The 15068-nt window shown below is 47.6% G+C and overlaps 7 protein-coding genes across 8 annotated transcripts; 3 read left to right on the top strand and 4 right to left on the bottom strand.

The window, feature by feature from the left end:
- Positions 1–2317, top strand: PV09_09744 (uncharacterized protein). The gene is made up of 6 exons (XM_016363863.1): positions 1–386; positions 446–551; positions 607–941; positions 997–1350; positions 1407–1617; positions 1670–2317. The coding sequence occupies exons 1-6, from the start codon at positions 153–155 to the stop codon at positions 1798–1800; spliced, it is 1371 nt and encodes a 456-aa protein (XP_016208316.1). The 5' UTR covers positions 1–152; the 3' UTR covers positions 1801–2317.
- PV09_09743 (uncharacterized protein) lies at positions 1916–3091 on the bottom strand (the record flags this gene model as incomplete). Its single annotated transcript, XM_016363862.1, has 3 exons — positions 1916–2753; positions 2806–2954; positions 3008–3091. 3 exons carry the CDS (start codon positions 3089–3091, stop codon positions 1916–1918), a joined length of 1071 nt encoding a protein of 356 aa, XP_016208315.1.
- A 595-nt stretch (positions 3092–3686) lies between these two features.
- Positions 3687–5097, bottom strand: PV09_09742 (uncharacterized protein; the record flags this gene model as incomplete). Its single annotated transcript, XM_016363861.1, has 6 exons — positions 3687–3764; positions 3813–4016; positions 4069–4355; positions 4402–4746; positions 4801–4903; positions 4951–5097. The coding sequence occupies 6 exons, from the start codon at positions 5095–5097 to the stop codon at positions 3687–3689; spliced, it is 1164 nt and encodes a 387-aa protein (XP_016208314.1).
- A 149-nt stretch (positions 5098–5246) lies between these two features.
- On the top strand, positions 5247–6739 carry PV09_09741 (uncharacterized protein). The gene is made up of 5 exons (XM_016363860.1): positions 5247–5466; positions 5514–5577; positions 5632–5796; positions 5847–6061; positions 6108–6739. The coding sequence occupies exons 1-5, from the start codon at positions 5330–5332 to the stop codon at positions 6550–6552; spliced, it is 1026 nt and encodes a 341-aa protein (XP_016208313.1). The 5' UTR covers positions 5247–5329; the 3' UTR covers positions 6553–6739.
- On the bottom strand, positions 6506–9215 carry PV09_09740. Of its 2 annotated transcripts, XM_016363859.1 has the most exons (9): positions 9113–9215; positions 8980–9042; positions 8467–8913; positions 8288–8415; positions 7996–8236; positions 7612–7948; positions 6796–7536; positions 6723–6748; positions 6506–6668 (listed from the first exon to the last, which is right to left on the bottom strand). In XM_016363859.1, the coding sequence occupies exons 3-7, from the start codon at positions 8731–8733 to the stop codon at positions 7256–7258; spliced, it is 1254 nt and encodes a 417-aa protein (XP_016208312.1). In that variant the 5' UTR covers positions 8734–8913; positions 8980–9042; positions 9113–9215; the 3' UTR covers positions 6506–6668; positions 6723–6748; positions 6796–7255. The 2 variants fall into 2 exon arrangements, with proteins under 2 accessions (XP_016208312.1, XP_016208311.1); XM_016363858.1 differs by having other exon boundaries at positions 6796–7948.
- Positions 9216–11048: 1833 nt separating this feature from the next.
- Positions 11049–11846, top strand: PV09_09739 (uncharacterized protein). Its single transcript, XM_016363857.1, has 2 exons — positions 11049–11185; positions 11264–11846. Exon 2 carries the CDS (start codon positions 11278–11280, stop codon positions 11701–11703), a length of 426 nt encoding a protein of 141 aa, XP_016208310.1. The 5' UTR covers positions 11049–11185; positions 11264–11277; the 3' UTR covers positions 11704–11846.
- A 440-nt stretch (positions 11847–12286) lies between these two features.
- PV09_09738 (uncharacterized protein) lies at positions 12287–14749 on the bottom strand. The gene is made up of 3 exons (XM_016363856.1): positions 14157–14749; positions 13527–14108; positions 12287–13467 (listed from the first exon to the last, which is right to left on the bottom strand). The coding sequence occupies exons 1-3, from the start codon at positions 14499–14501 to the stop codon at positions 12637–12639; spliced, it is 1758 nt and encodes a 585-aa protein (XP_016208309.1). The 5' UTR covers positions 14502–14749; the 3' UTR covers positions 12287–12636.
- Between the last annotated feature and the right edge of the window lie 319 nt (positions 14750–15068).

Here is a 15068-nt window from a genome sequence, read left to right as displayed (position 1 = left end):
GCACAGCAGTCCTCAGCACTGCCTAGCATCGCTAGTGCCACAGTGCGACACGTCGTTTCGAGTTTCTGACGCCCCTTGAAACTTACCACCGTCATAGCCTCATTGCGGGAGACAAATCAACCTTGCCTACAGTTGAGGTCACCTCTTGCACAATGCCTCAATCGGCAGAACATCAATCTTTTACTCATTCGCGAGATGTCCCAGGTCGCGGAGCACAAACTCATCGTTCTTCCAAATATGACGTACCAAAGGCGCCTGAATTGGACCTTCACCGTAGACTAGCAGTGTTAGGCATCCGGTTCGTTGCTGCTGAACAGTTGAGTTTGCAGAGTCGTTCAGTATCGAAGTCTGCAGCATGCACAATGTGTTGGGTGAGGAAAGTTGCCGTATGTTTGTCTGGCTGGCCCAAGAGGCCATGACTGAAGACGTCCTAACTTCCCTACAGTGTAGAAAAGAGGGTAAATCGATCTGCCGCCCGTGCATAAAATTGGAAATACCAAATTATATTTGCAACCAGGAGCGTATGACCGCGCATAAACCCTTCGAAAAATGTATGATATCCGCTAAGCTAAAAGTATAGTGTTGAAATTGCTAACTAATTCAAAGGGAAAGACAAGATCTATGAGCTCCTTTCCACGACTGTCAAGTCTTTCGAGTCTCAAGACGCAGTACAAGCGGAGTTACAGCACTATTCTGGGGGCCCATACCTAAACGTGGCCTGCCAGGAATTCGTCCCAGCCGATGACGATCAAGTCTACGTGCTTGAAAAGAGTTCAGATGGCTGGCAATTACAAAGGACTCACGCATTCTGCCTCTCCAACCCCGCCGTTGACATTTCTGCATATGTCAAAAACTGCATTCCTTACGCAGTTGCCGAAGCAATTCAGCGACAAGATGACGCCTCAGAACTCTTTCGGCTCTCTTGTGAAAATTATGCTTATGTAGGTAAATACTTGGTGTACAATGTCTGTACATGACCTAATCAGCACTGAATAGAATCCACTCATATATGATTGTATGGAGTTATACACTACGCTCCGACTGCTTCAACGGGGTTGGCGGTTTAAGGGGCAGAACCCTCTCGGAATGGCTATGCCTGTCATCACAGACAGGAATTCCGCATGGTATGGCGCCGTTCCCCCACCTGAAAGGGTCCAAAAACAGCTAGACCATCGCCTTGAGCTGCATATGATTCAAGTGGATGAGCGTGTCTTAAAAAATCTCCAGAAACTGTTTCTTATCAAGGACAATCGAGTATGGGCTCCTGCTACTTTGGCCACTTTCCATGTTCTACATGTCCGAGAGCTTGACGGTGGGAGAATACTTCATTGGAACAGATATCATGATACTGTATGACTGCCTCACCACTACACAATTTGCACCGCGAAGCTAATACCCTTGGAAAGGCTAGATTCTGGAACCATCCATCCAAACCAGCAACTCTCATTGGGGAAACTGTGTTATCCTGCAATTCAATCCTGTGGCACTATCACTGCGCTATAGGACAGATACCGCTCGAGTTAGATTGGGACGATCCGGTAAGAATGGCAATGGTTGGCAATGACGAACTCTTTCTTTCCACAATGAAATCAATTCAGTTATATGTGCAGATGATGAGTAAGTCAATGCAACCCAACCGATCAATCCTTAATGCTAAATAATTTGGCAGGAACTGGAGGTAAGATCGGTCGGAAAGCCTCAGTTCTGTATACAGATGGAAACCCGAATAGCGTTACTTTCACCATCAGCTCATTGTTATTCACCACTATGAAAAGCTGTGTTGTAAGTGATTTCTACTAAGCTGAGAAACATGTATGCCGTTGTTTTTACTTTGATACATACACCGGATGCAAAGCTAGAAGGAAAGAATAGTGATATGTTATATTATATTCTACGTTGAGTATGGGAACGTTGTCTACCATCCTCTCTCATGATAATCAAGAAGTCCAGCATCAAAATACCTATTATGAGACGGGGCTATTTTGCGTGTCCGGGGCTTGTTTAGAAGTAGAGTCGATGGTTCGAATATTCCGAAGATGGTTGTCTTGTTGATCTGGCGGTCCCTAATCAGTTGTTTCCGTAATGATTGAGGCAACTCTTTAGAGAACATGTTGCGGCGAGCAGTACGTGGCGAGAGTATCGGCGGCTGAACTATGAACGAGGAGGAGGTCGGTATTGGACGAGGAGCAGAACTCGGCTCAATCTCTTGAATACTACAACTCGACGGGTTTCCGAATAGTGTGGTGATAAGGGATGTTTGCGTAATAGTCTCCAATTTAGAGTCGATACGCTGGAAAGAGCCATCATCATCTTCCCACTCGTCTTCGTTTTCGTCGTCTATGCCTTTCTCCGAAATGCGGAGGCTGCCGTCACTGTCAGCATCGGTATAGCTGTGACATCCTCGACTGTGCTCCTCGGAGACATTGGGTTCTTCGCTCCGATGCCTGGTTTGTTGGCATTTGGAGGTGCCTGGAGTTCCATTTAGCTTGGTCGTTAAAATCGTATCGATGTCCGTGGATAGCCTCCCTCGTTCAGCTATCCCCTCTCTCGTGTCAACATCTTCGATCCTCTCCTTGTCATTGTTGTGTTCCTCAAGCTGATTCGTATCACTCTCCGGAGAGCCACCAAGTATAAACTTCGTATCTCTCCTGTTTCTACCGCGGTTTCGAGGCGCAATTTTCGTACTTGAGTCATGCTTCGTTCTCGTAAATCGCTGTACTTTGCGTAACTGTGAAGTCTGATTTTTGGCTTTCCTAACGATTTACTGATGAGCAGAAACGGCAATTCCAAATGCAGAGACATTACCCTTCGGAGAGTTTAGTATCCCTTAAGTTCAACTCAAGGAAAATCTTCAGCGCCTGTACAAGCTCGGTTCCGCCGGGTGCCTGACATATCTTGCGCTTCTCTGATTGTCTATAAACTAGCCAAGCTTCGAGAATGGAGTAGAGCTTCAACTGGAATAAGTCGGTTAGATAATGAATGATTGAGAGAATACCCTGAAAGTTACCTCCACAGTAGAAGTAGAAGATTCTGGTGGAGTGCCGGAATGGCAAACAGTGGGCGAAGGGGGGAAGGAATTATTGGTTTGCATTGCAAAAAGATCCGGGCAATAGAGCAGAGGTACAGATGCACATCGTGTTAGCCGGTCAGCAGCTATTGCCCCGTCTGTATGGATGTATATAATCCCAAACAGTTCCTTCCTAACCTACGATCATCCGAGAACGCACGCACGGATATGGCTCTGAGTAAAAACGACCAGTCGAAAAACAAATATCAGGCTACGGTTGGTGCACCTGTTAGCGAGAGTATATTTTCCTCCTTCGGATTGACATCTGTACTCTAGTTCTTGCAAGGGTCACGACCTCAACGCTGAGGATGTCCGTGGCGCTGTGATAGAGCATTCGTCTGACTCCATATAAGCCTCGTCTGAGGATCGTGCATAAGACAAGCAGGGGTGTTGCAGAAATACCGAGCGTGGGGAATCATAGCGCATGCAAGGATCTTGCAGAAACGCCGAGCGTGGGGGGGTCGATAGTCTTGGCACTGTTTACTAATTATTGACCAGGTGGAAATGGTAAGGCATCAGTAGCAAAAAATGGTCTTAATCAAAACGAGTGCGATTTTAATAATCTAGTGTCCCACTAATAAGACCAGAAGTTTGGAGTTTTCACTTTTGACCAATGCGATTATTGGTATCTAATAATCGATTCGACCTCAGAGCGCACAGAATTGTAGACGTCAGAGATCGTACCACTGCAATCGATCTATCAAAATATTAGCGACATGAGCTTAGTTTCAAAAAAATCTCTTACAGGTCGAAATACTCCATGTCCATGAGTGCGGAGGTATTCCAAGACCGGTTTGTTGTTCTCTTCAAAGGTTTTCAGTCTCCGCTGTATCGATTCAGGATTATCATCAACCCGTCCAGACGATTTTGCACGCTCGATTAGACGTTGTTGCAGAATCTCAATATCATCTTTGCATTCAAATGATAGCGTAGAGTAATGATCGCAAATCTAAACACAGGTTAGATATATCCAACTATAGAGAGAGGGTGTTGTAGTAAACCTTAAGCTCAAAATCATGCAATTGGTCCAAACTCCTAGGAAATCCATCAAGCAGGAATCTCTCTTTTCCTTCGTCCAGCGCCCGAGTAATCTCTCGTTTCAAGAGCTGAGTAGTAAGTTGCGGTGGAATCAACACAGACTTTCTCATGCTTTCATTTATAAAATCAGCGTAAGGAGACTCTGGATCGTTTGCTTCATTGCGCAGTAAGTCGCCCGCTGACAGGTGGCAGAAACCAAGGTCTTTGGCCAGCATCTTGCACTGTGTTCCTTTTCCGATACCAGGGGCACCTTTAAAACGTCAGTCTTCTCCTAGAAATCGAGTTACAGGGCTTACCAGAGACAAAAATGATCTTTATCTTATTACTCATTTCCCGCCTTGATTGCAGCTCTGTTCGCTTGGCCTGGCAGGTCTGCATCAAATCCTTAAGTTCTGGCACGTTGATTTCAACCTTCGGCTTCATGAAATCACGCATGTCGATTCCCGTTCGCTCTTCGTAAATGACGCCTTGTACAGCAGCTTCAACTTTATCTGCTTGCCGGACGAATATGGCAACGTCGGTCTTGCCTTCTTCATATTCATGCCAAAGTCCCAACATCATATCAGCAAAGTCCGGATGTGTCTTGCGAATTGTGCACGCCTGAAATTTGATCGCCATCTCTTCTCTAATATACTTCTGTTCTGCTCAGATGTCAGCTCACGGAAGCGACTGATCGGTTCAATATTATTTCTTGCCAGGACTAATTCCGTCTGAAGGAGTGATGTCCCCAATTATGGCCTCGCCCATGTCGTGGATTAGGGCCATGTAAACAGCTCTTTTTCGCTTCTCGTCGTCTAACTGTTCTTGATTAACGATGGAACATTGATTGAGAGCATACCACTTACTGCAGTGGCAATGAGGCAGATAAGTGCTACCCGGAATGTGTGGTCTGCAACGCTCTCGGGCTCGTGAATTCCACGGAGCTTCCATCCGCTACGTTTGATAATCTTCAGTTGCTCAATGAGCTCCAAAAGCTGATAGAAGTTGTCCATGGTTGTAGGTGTTAATGCGGTGATGCTGAAGTTGAATTGTACTTAAATGCCCGTCGTGGGGGCGGGGAACGAGAGCCGATTGCGCTACGTCGCGTAGTGCCACCGCAACACCCCAGCACCTTCATCCTTGTCAAAACTCTCGGCGATATCTCTAGCCTCCAATGTTCTGCATTAGCAGTGGACATGAATTTTTGTTGCTAATTCTATTTCAATTGCGCCAAAGCTCCGAGAAATGGAAGCTTTGGCCCATGTCTATCTGAAGCTGATATTTCTCCTTCAACTTCTTTCCTTCTTCCTCTTGACATGCTCCACAATGGCCTTTCACGACGACGAAAGTGACTCTGCGATAGATTCATGGTCGAATTCAGGGTAGTAGATTCCTATGCCAGCAAAATCGCGTATTAACTGCTATTCAGAGATTCATGTTCTTTATCTCCCTCACTCCTTGATTACCGTCTTGAAGATGGGAGAACCTATCATGTCTGAATGCTCGATCAATGAACGCCTCCTGCTCCTGAAGCTAACAGCATCTAGGCATATCCGGATGTGAAATACCTGCTACCAAATGATGAGCAAGAGTTAAATCGGTTGGATTTGCAGCATGAACTGTTTCTTCACATTGGAAGCAGAAAACTGTATATCGCGCCACTGCCTCAGGACGTCCAAAGCGTCCTTGACCTTGGCACCGGAACAGGAATCGTATGTCTGTCTGTCTAATATCTTTGCGTGGAGAGACTAACTATCTCCAGTGGGCAATAGACTTTGCGGATCAACACGAAAGCGCATGCGTTGTAGGCTTAGATATCTCACCGGTACAACCGAAATTCGTCCCTCCCAACTGTAGTTTCTATCTCAACGATATTGAGAAGGACTGGATGCAAAGAGGACAACTCGACTTCGTTCATCTGCGAGATATGGCTACCAGCATAAGAAATTGGCATGGAGTTTTTGAACAAGCTATGCGGTAAGCTCTAATCACATTTTAATCATAAGTTCACTCACATCTCCAGGCACCTCAAGCCAGGTGGCTATATCGAACTTCAGGAATTTTGCTTTCCCTATCTTTGTCATGAATCTTGGAACAAGTCTTCGAAAATACTTAATTGGTCCAAACACTATATGAGAGCATGCAGTGAAATCGGCTTGAACCTGCAAGCACCTCTAAAGTGGGAGGAAGACCTTCGAAAATCCGGATTTGAAGACGTTCATATAGAGAAAAGAATCTTGCCACTAGGGACGTGGGCCAAAGGCAAGGAGAACAAGATTTCTGGAGTATTTGCTCTTGAGAATTTGCTTGAAGGAGTTGACGCTATGAGCCATGTCTTTACGACTGCACTTGGTTGGAGCAAGGAGAACGCTGAGAATTTGGCTGCACAAGTGAAAAGTGAGGCTTTGAGGAGCAAAGTACCTTTATTTCAATATGTTTACTTTTGTTATGCAAGGAAACCAGAATAAGGCATTCTGCTTTTTCAACGAAATATTCTCCAAGTCCCAGACTTAAGGGTATACTGCCCTAACGCTCCCTTTGAAAGATCCAGCTCCTTTCATAGTTGAGGTATCTCTACAATCACCTATGAGATGGTTCAGATCGGTGTCTTGCAGTTGATTAATTTGTCTTCATTTACCGCATTTCTCATCCAGCCGATACTCACTACGACCCATAAGTGCATGCTTATCCACAACCATTTCGGTACTTACATTGCGACCACGTTTGCTGGACAGCGTTTGTGTGTTTCTTGATATCTAGTACACCATGCTTTGACTGTGTATCGTAGGTGACCACAACTATATTTAACTTGAGTATAGTCGCACATCTTAAATCAAGTTCCGACTTTCGAGGGTCACAAATGCTAACACCGGCGGAAGGCAGCAATAAGTATGTCAACCTACCACCTCATGATTCAGTTTCTGACATTTCCTGGTTCTTCTAGACTACGTATTCGGTAAGCACGTCGATCTTAGTTGCAGCTCATGCTGGAAATAGTGGAAGCAACGCAGCTACCTAAAGCGGTGTGGCGTGGTGAAGCTGATAAGCGCGTAATTTCCAAATCAGCTCAATTTATATCGAATCAGCTCTACAATGATGCTTTTCCACCGTATCGAAGAGATCTGGGCACAAAGCTACACCTTCACCCTAACCCTTTAGGTGTCGGTACCACTAAAGACGTGCTATAGTTCTATCTAGCTGATCATAGTCACCCTGGACACTATTAAGCAATCCAACCTCCATGCCGTTTACAGAACTAGCACGACTTGTATTTGGGACTTGAGGATACTCCTCTCCTTCATAGTCCCATTGTGGATGCTCCATGTCCCCGTCCCTTTGATGAGCCTCAGAGAGCTCGAGATTTTCAGGCAATGGCTGAGTTATGTCGATGGCCGACTTTATCATGCTGTCCTCCAGTGTATCCTCTGGCTTATCCTCCACCACATCAACAGCTGTTGCAGAGCTGTCAAAACTTCGTACAGTAGCGGGTGGTTTTACGGGAAGCTCAGGATCGGATGGTGACATACCAATCTCTTCTTGACTAGACTGATGAGAATTCATGCCCTCAGCTTTTCGGCGAGCCTCTGTAATCTTAAAACCCTCAGAAGATAGTCGCGACATCTCGAGATCCTGCTTGTTTGATCCATCACTCAATTTATCATGTACTCTACCCTCCACCTCTGTCTCTGTCGGGGGGTTGTCAAAACTCCGCGCAGAAGCAAGTGGTTCAGGAGGGATTTCAGGTTCAAAGTAAGAGCTCGGCTTTGATTTCGCTGATTGACGTGCCTTATTGATTTTTGGACGGAAGACGCGTGCAGTCACCATGAGATAGAATGCGAGGGTATGGTAGGATATAGGGTATGTCTGTCAGACTATTAGTAATGTTAACGCATTTCAGTGAAGTTCCATACCCAAAGAACAAAAAAGTCCCGATATTGGAGATGGAGATAATCGTCCCTATATTCGATACGCAGGTAATCATCTTGTAATTTTACCAAGAAGAACGTAATTAGAATTGACATAAAACCAAAGAGGCATGTATCTATTGTAACCTTCTGTATGCGTACCGCCAGCAAACGGAAGATATGGCCAACACAACCTTGAATAGTCAGTCCAAGTGAGATTGCTTGGACACATGGTGTGACCGGTTTCCTATGATTAATTGAGTATCCATCATATTGAAATCCATATCAAAGCACTTACTCTAAGACCACTACTACAATGATGCCAATGAAGCTGGCAAGATCGAGAAGGATAAATAATGCGATAATCGACATCGCCTTGCTCACTGATATAATACGGGTTCGTACGGACCAAACGAAGAAGTACGTCTAGTCAGTCAGCCTCAGCTTAGGCTTGTAGAGCACTTCAAGAACGCCTACATCGATTCCAGCTGTCAGTGCAGCTGCGAACGTTACGCACCACAAGGCGGTTGCCTCAAACCTGATGCTAGAAGAAACATTACTGAAACTCAAACATATGACTGGTAGAGCTGATATCGCAACTAGGAGGAAACTGAAAGAGGCAAGCAATGGTAACACATATCTCCGTTTTGTGAATGTATACCATGCAACAAGAATGCTGCTGCCTGTGGCCGGTGCAAATAGCAGGAAGGCGAATGTTAGAACGTATGGACTATGAACAAACATATTGAATCGAATGGAAAGAAAGAAGGCAACTGATATGAGCAGCCACCAGGCGTTCTGTTAAGAAATCGGGCGAAACTGTTCAACAGCCCGTGGACGCCGCAAAGTATAATAATATACGCGACACCTGGATGGACATCCCCCTTGCCCCATTGATTGACCGATCATAACTTGTCATGGTCACTAAATCATTGTTACCAGCGAAAAAGGAAGTAGATTGAGTGGCTTAGGAAATGGTTGCTCTCCTACCGTGTAAAATAATTCACAGATCCGTCCACATCAGGCGAACTGATGAAGTTGAGGGAGAGGATCCTACCCAATTGGCTAGTTAACAAGCGTGATCCGGCTGCCTGGAACTGTGGCTTTCGGCTTCAGGACCCACCTTGGCTCCGAGGCTTTTTGGCTTATGCAGGGATGAGGCAGTGCTGTCCCCTGGAAGCTAACAGAACCGCTCTTTACCCCAGCTGACATGAAAATAGCGCCTAACAATCAAGTGAAATCTACTCTCACACAAAGTCCTTTCCGAATCTGATCGTGAGTTACGCAGGGGTGTAACGTGAGTAATGAGTAAGCAGCTTGAGCGGTGGCTGAGCAAACCTGAGCTCGCCATGAGCCGACGCGAGCCTGCGTGATTGTACCTGATTTGTGCCTGAGCTCGCCGTGAGCCAACATGAGCCAGCGTGATCATGCCTGATGTCCTCCCTGAGCAGCATGAAGAGGGTCTGAAATTGGGCCCCAATCAGCTTGTGGGGATGGGAGGTGTCAAAGGCTGACTGGTCCCATTTTCGGGCCCATAGAACTAGCCTTCCATGGCTTAGCCCTTTGACCCCTGCACCGGCAACACTTTCCTTTCATCCACAGTCCTCAAGACCATTCATATAATCAAATACACATATTCAGCGACTGGTACTGGTAATACTCTTTGTAATCTTCGCGTATGAGCTTGGTATAGACCCAATATTCATTCAAATAGACGGAGCAGAGTTTGCAGAGTTGCAGAGATTCTATGCCATTTTCCAAAGCCCCTAACAACAGTGGCCGTAGGCTCACCAACTCTACAGTAAGTTTGGTCTAATCTACTCTACTCAGACTACTCAGAGGAATGCTGCCACTGAACACGCAAGGCAGATTCTCAGATGCTTGCACGAGAATTGATAGGGGACCATAGAACAAAACATCACCATGAAGGAGTGTAGGATTCGCGGCCGCGGCTAGGTAGCGTCTCATAGACTGACGAATAGCTCGACAGAGCACCCCCCCAAGCAAGCCGGAGGTACGCATTACTGGCGATCCGCCATCGTCTCACAGCCAGGCTCAAGGAGTTACAAGCCTTTGGTGACGTATCTAGGAGCGAGCTGGCGATATCCGATTGGAGAACGAGGCAGTCATCGAGACAGTTCGACCGTACTAAGGGAGGCTGTAAGGACCAGGAGCTAGCGGATCGTCTGTGTAGCGAGTCAACCCAATGCTCACCGGGAGGAAAACCCGCGAGACATCGTTCTGTCAAGCGCCTCCTGCTGCCTGAATTGTGATGTGAGCGGTGCATGATGCATAACAAGCATGGCACAGACAGCTAGTGCCAGCGGGTCTTCAGAGTGTGACATGATGCTGGGGTGATACACCAGTAGCATCCGCGCGTGGTACTGCCTGGTGGCTATGACTAGCCAGCTCGGCAGCTCGACATTCATGTGAGCTTGCTGTGATGGAGGTTGCATCGGCAGCCACCTCTTCCTTATCCGTATGGCTTGCCATAGATGGTTGATCCACAAGTCCACCACTTTGCCGGTCTTGCCGGTCAGGCGCTGGGGTTGAATGGCTGAGCTGAGGTTCTATCTGTTGGAACACCCTGACAGATGCGAGCGGCGCATGATGCATAATGAGCATGGTATAGACAGCTGGTGCCAGTGGGCATCCAGATCGTAACCTGAAGATGGAACAACAGCGTCATGTACGTAAGCTGAATAGACACAAGAAGTCCTGGTATCCTTGTGAAGACTCGTCATATGGCGTTAAAGCAGATGGCTTATCTTTGCTTCCAGGCATGTTCAGACTCTCGACTTGGCTGAAGACTAGATATTAATTCGTTGGGGAAAATACTGTTAGTATTCGCATGATCCAACAAGTTGGTAGTGAAATGCTACGCCACTATCACCGCATAACCTGGTATTTATGCCATGCAATTCAGCGAGGATGGAGACCGGAACATTGCCCATTGTTCAAAGGTGGTGTTCATTCGTGAAGCGTAGGGAGTATTCCAGGCAAGCAGCGGGATCTCTCATACCCACAGCATGCGATGTTTCGGTCTGGCTGACGGGCAAGTTCGTGGCCTAATGCCTTCCGGACCTTGCTTTTTGATCGCCCTGTTGCTGTGCTGCTTTGTATTCAATCTCTGCGTAGATGGTGGTCAGAGTCCGAGAGCATGTTGAATTAGTGCAACCAGAGTCCTAGGCATAAGGTATGTCGATGTGAAATGCTACGGGCTGGAAAATCGCCAGAACGGTCATACGCGAAGCATTTACTACCTCATATGCAGTATCGTCGTACTTTATGGCTACGTACTACATGTATTTCCCCTTCTTTACCTGCGAGGTGAAGTGCGGTGCTGCAGCGCTCGATATTGCGGACCGACAGAATGCCCACCGCATGACACTTGCCGTGGGAGCTACCGTCGAGCTCTTTCGACTCGTTGGTCGTGAAGTGGAGCTTCACCGGAAGATTCTCGCCTTCTCAGTCTCGCATAACCACAGCTCAGTAAGGATCTATGGACACTACCCAGTCATTAATGGGAAGGATACTAAGTACTACCGCCATCCGATACGCAAGTTAGATTTCACAGAGCTGGATGGAAGGGAGAAATGGACGGCATACAAGTTCGCCAAGGATATCTATGATATATGGATGCCGAATTATTTCAAATGGCTATGTTCGGCCATAGATCAAATCCCGGCAGATCTGGATTTCAGCGTTCCATAACTTTCCTAGAGCTTCGGGCTTTCACAAGATCTTAAGCGCCACCATCTCTCAGGATTGAGTCAGCCTGATTCTCAATTACAAGAGTTCAGTCAGCATAGTAATGAAGGCGCAAGAGACACCACCCCCAATATGTCCTTTCTCCGCCAGTAGTTATTACCAAAGTCTACTCATGGATGTAATGCAATCGCACAAACGACTAAGTTAGATGACTGGTTTTGCAGTCTGCGTGACCCTGATCATCCATGCAGAATCAAACGCGCAGACTGAATCTGTATAAAGCGCCATAGCGGAATCGGTGCTATGGTTTCTGTAAACCTAGATTTTAGAAATTACGCGCTTGTTCCTCTAATTAAGCGCTCTGGTCTCAAGCGTACTATATAAGCATCTCGGCTAATTACACAGCTTGTATACGCGGCTACATCTTCTAAAATTTCTCTGCAACAATGGCTATCGACTGGAAGCTAGATATGTCGATAGCTGAGTTCATAGCGTAGATAAAATCACCCAAAGCTAGAAGGCCCCCGCCCACGAACCATTTTCCACAAGACCGCCAGTGGGGGGCGGACGCCTGAAATAGGAATCACGTGAACAAGAAGGCTTGCATAGCCATAAAATTTAGGGATGATATCGAATTCAAAACTGACATGCTGCTACTCCTCCTCGTCGTCCTTCCTTTGAGAGGTCTCTGCACGCCGAAGTCAGTGGGCCAGTGGGGCATTTACGCTGTTGTGGGGAGATCGATTTCCACACATCCTCCCTTATGACACAATGTCTACTTTCGTGCAGAAACCCCAATGTGCGTGGTAAGGTAGAAGAGAATACAGTATACGATGTGAGGAGAGAGGCAATATAAACACCGTAGAAGATACAATCAACCCCGCATACAATGGTTCGCCCATTCATTCATCGTTTGGAATGGAAAGAAAAAAAATACTATTGCGAGTTCACCGACTCTGTATCCCACATGCCCCCATCTATGATGGTGACTGCCGATTCCGTAAGTCCTAAGCCTGGGCTAAGCGATGGCGCCGCAGTCGGCGTCTTTGTCCCGAGGTTCTCCCCTTCCCCAATGGGAAGGTCAAAGTCGTCCGGGTCGCTTGCGCATCCGATCAGTCCATCAGCCACCCTCCTTTTGAACAGGCGACTCTTGAAACCTTGCGCCAGGCACTTAGTCGCAGACCATCGTGAAGTGACCTTGGTCTCAATCATGCGAACCAGGATCTGGATGGCCGGGTCATCTTCTTCGTCCTCCAACTTTTCGAGGAGTAGCCTAACCCATTCATCAAGCCAAGTGTACCACTGATCGTCAGAGACTTTCTCGTTCCTCTTTCTCGCTACCGGGACGTTTGGGGGGTTCGGAAGGTGGTACATCCATTCGTAGACCATGACGCCAAGCGAAAAGATGTCCACCAAGGGCCCGTGGCCGGAACTCAGACCAGGAAACACCTCGGGCGCCGCGTACTTCAGCGTGCCACAGAAAGTCTGCAGCGGAGCCGTGGAGGTTGTAACCTTGGCCAGACCAAAATCAGCGATGACGACCTTGAAGAACGGATTCCTCTCGACCAAAATGTTCTCGGGTTTAAGATCGCGGTGGACCACCCCTTTTGCATGGAGGTGCTTGAGGCCATCGAGTATCTGTCCCCAAGCCGTGACGTATTCGTCGTAAGCGATACTGGCGTCGGTAATGTTTCCAAGGGGATAGTAATCCATGATGATGGCGGGCTCTGGGGCCTCCCGAAGCTCAAAAACCTGAACCACGTTCGGCTATATGGTAATTAGCTGTATGTCGTAGGTAAAATAATAAGCGGCGCAGCAAAACTGACATGGGGGTTGTCTCTCATGATAGCAAACTCTCTCCGTATCTTCATGAGCCAGTCCGGGTCAGGGTCGTTGCGCAGCCTCTTGTTTCGATTTGGTGGAGGGTTAAATATCTTGGCGGCAAAGGCCTTCCCATCTCGTGCCTTGATGATCTTCATGACTTTACCAAACGTTCCCACTCCAACATTCTTGACCACATAGTAAACGAGCCTGTCACGTGGAGTTGGAGCCTCGCTAGGTGCTTGGGTCGACGGCTCGCTGTCCAAGCCAAGTGCCTCAACGCCAGGAGGGTCAACCTTGCTCCTCTCAGCTGCTCTCTGACACTTCTCCACAAACGCCCGCAGGTTCTTGACGTAGCGAGCGGTTCCTGCTCTGTGGTTGGGAAACTCAGTCCTGATGGCGAGGCTACTGCAGTGGATCGTCGTCTCTTCGAATCCGTCTGGAGCGCCGGGCGGATATGCCAGGAGCCAGGTCTCCTTCTTCCGCACTTCCTTTTGGTTCAAGCCGTTTTGGCCGACTGCGGTGCCGTGCGTCGAGTGGTAGTCGTGAAGCCAGATTCTCAGAGTCTTATCCACAGTAATGTTACACTAAACTTTAGTTGGTAAGAGGCCAGGCATAATAGCAGTCCAACTTACCTGCCTACCGCTGATTCCTTTCGTTCCGCGGTGCCCCAAGAGGATATGAGATAAGATCGGGTTTGTGCCCAGCTGTAGCCCGTTCTCAAGGTTGTCCAATGCCAGCAGCTTCGAGAAAGACACAACTAGACGGTTGACGTTACTGGCCATCTCCTCCTCCTTCTCGTCGTCCGACGGTGAGTCTTCGGCAGGGGTGGTCTCACGACTGTCTATGGTGGGCTCCGATGCCACACCTCCAGTTGCTTTGCAGAACCACCTCGAGTTGTGCTCCAGTTCAAGGGCACTACCCGCCTTATTCTTTTGATCGTGCGCCGTGATCACGGCGAAGACATCAGAATCGTACATAGTGGCTGGAAGTAATGAGACGTGTTAGCTGCTACTATCCGGACCGTCCATGGCTTGATATATGAATCGCCCTAAAGATAGGATCTTGACGCGATGGAATCATGCCTATGCAACAGCTGGTAAGAACGGGACGGCTATCCTGGCGCCTCGCACTATCGATTGGCTACAATGTCGCCATAGGTGAAGCTCGAAGGAGTCGCACAACCCTGGCAGACCTGGGCAGTGTTTTACTTCGCAATGCATCACAGCCATGGGGGGTAAGAGCGGGACAGATGTCGCAACATGAATCCCTGCCTGCAACCCCTAAGCAGGGATTATGGGCTAAATTAGATACCTAGGGTATCTGTAAGGTCTGATTGGTGCAGACCTGCGGATCCCACTCGGTGTGGGGCGCTGGTTGCTTAGCAAAGTGTATGCCGTTTGCTCACTCTTCTGTTCTCCAACCTCACGAAAACAACCCACCACTGGTGCATTCACCACAACAAGCCTTTCTCCGCACAATGATCTCACCAACTCAATCTTTTGTCGACAATTTGGTTGCACGAGCTACAGTCAAGACATACGGCG

This window comes from Verruconis gallopava (assembly GCF_000836295.1).
Source record: "Verruconis gallopava strain CBS 43764 unplaced genomic scaffold supercont1.158, whole genome shotgun sequence".
NCBI lineage: Eukaryota > Fungi > Ascomycota > Dothideomycetes > Venturiales > Sympoventuriaceae > Verruconis > Verruconis gallopava.
This window is presented reverse-complemented; position numbering and strand designations above follow the sequence as displayed.

Coding starts and splice junctions, on each gene's coding strand:
- PV09_09739 (XM_016363857.1), top strand. CDS start 11,278: ATGGCTACGTACTACATGTATTTCCCCTTCTTTACCTGCGAGGTGAAG.
- PV09_09741 (XM_016363860.1), top strand. CDS start 5,330: ATGGAAGCTTTGGCCCATGTCTATCTGAAGCTGATATTTCTCCTTCAA. Junction 5,467..5,513: donor GATTCATGGTCGAATTCAGG/GTAGTAGATTCC, acceptor ACTGCTATTCAG/AGATTCATGTTCTTTATCTC. Junction 5,797..5,846: donor TTGGCACCGGAACAGGAATC/GTATGTCTGTCT, acceptor AACTATCTCCAG/TGGGCAATAGACTTTGCGGA.
- PV09_09740 (XM_016363858.1), bottom strand. CDS start 8,733: ATGTTTGTTCATAGTCCATACGTTCTAACATTCGCCTTCCTGCTATTT. Junction 8,237..8,287: donor ATTGTAGTAGTGGTCTTAGA/GTAAGTGCTTTG, acceptor AATTAATCATAG/GAAACCGGTCACACCATGTG. Junction 7,949..7,995: donor GGGACTTTTTTGTTCTTTGG/GTATGGAACTTC, acceptor ATAGTCTGACAG/ACATACCCTATATCCTACCA.
- PV09_09744 (XM_016363863.1), top strand. CDS start 153: ATGCCTCAATCGGCAGAACATCAATCTTTTACTCATTCGCGAGATGTC. Junction 387..445: donor GTTGGGTGAGGAAAGTTGCC/GTATGTTTGTCT, acceptor ACTTCCCTACAG/TGTAGAAAAGAGGGTAAATC. Junction 552..606: donor GCATAAACCCTTCGAAAAAT/GTATGATATCCG, acceptor ACTAATTCAAAG/GGAAAGACAAGATCTATGAG.
- PV09_09738 (XM_016363856.1), bottom strand. CDS start 14,501: ATGTACGATTCTGATGTCTTCGCCGTGATCACGGCGCACGATCAAAAG. Junction 14,109..14,156: donor AAGGAATCAGCGGTAGGCAG/GTAAGTTGGACT, acceptor ACTAAAGTTTAG/TGTAACATTACTGTGGATAA. Junction 13,468..13,526: donor TCATGAGAGACAACCCCCAT/GTCAGTTTTGCT, acceptor ATTACCATATAG/CCGAACGTGGTTCAGGTTTT.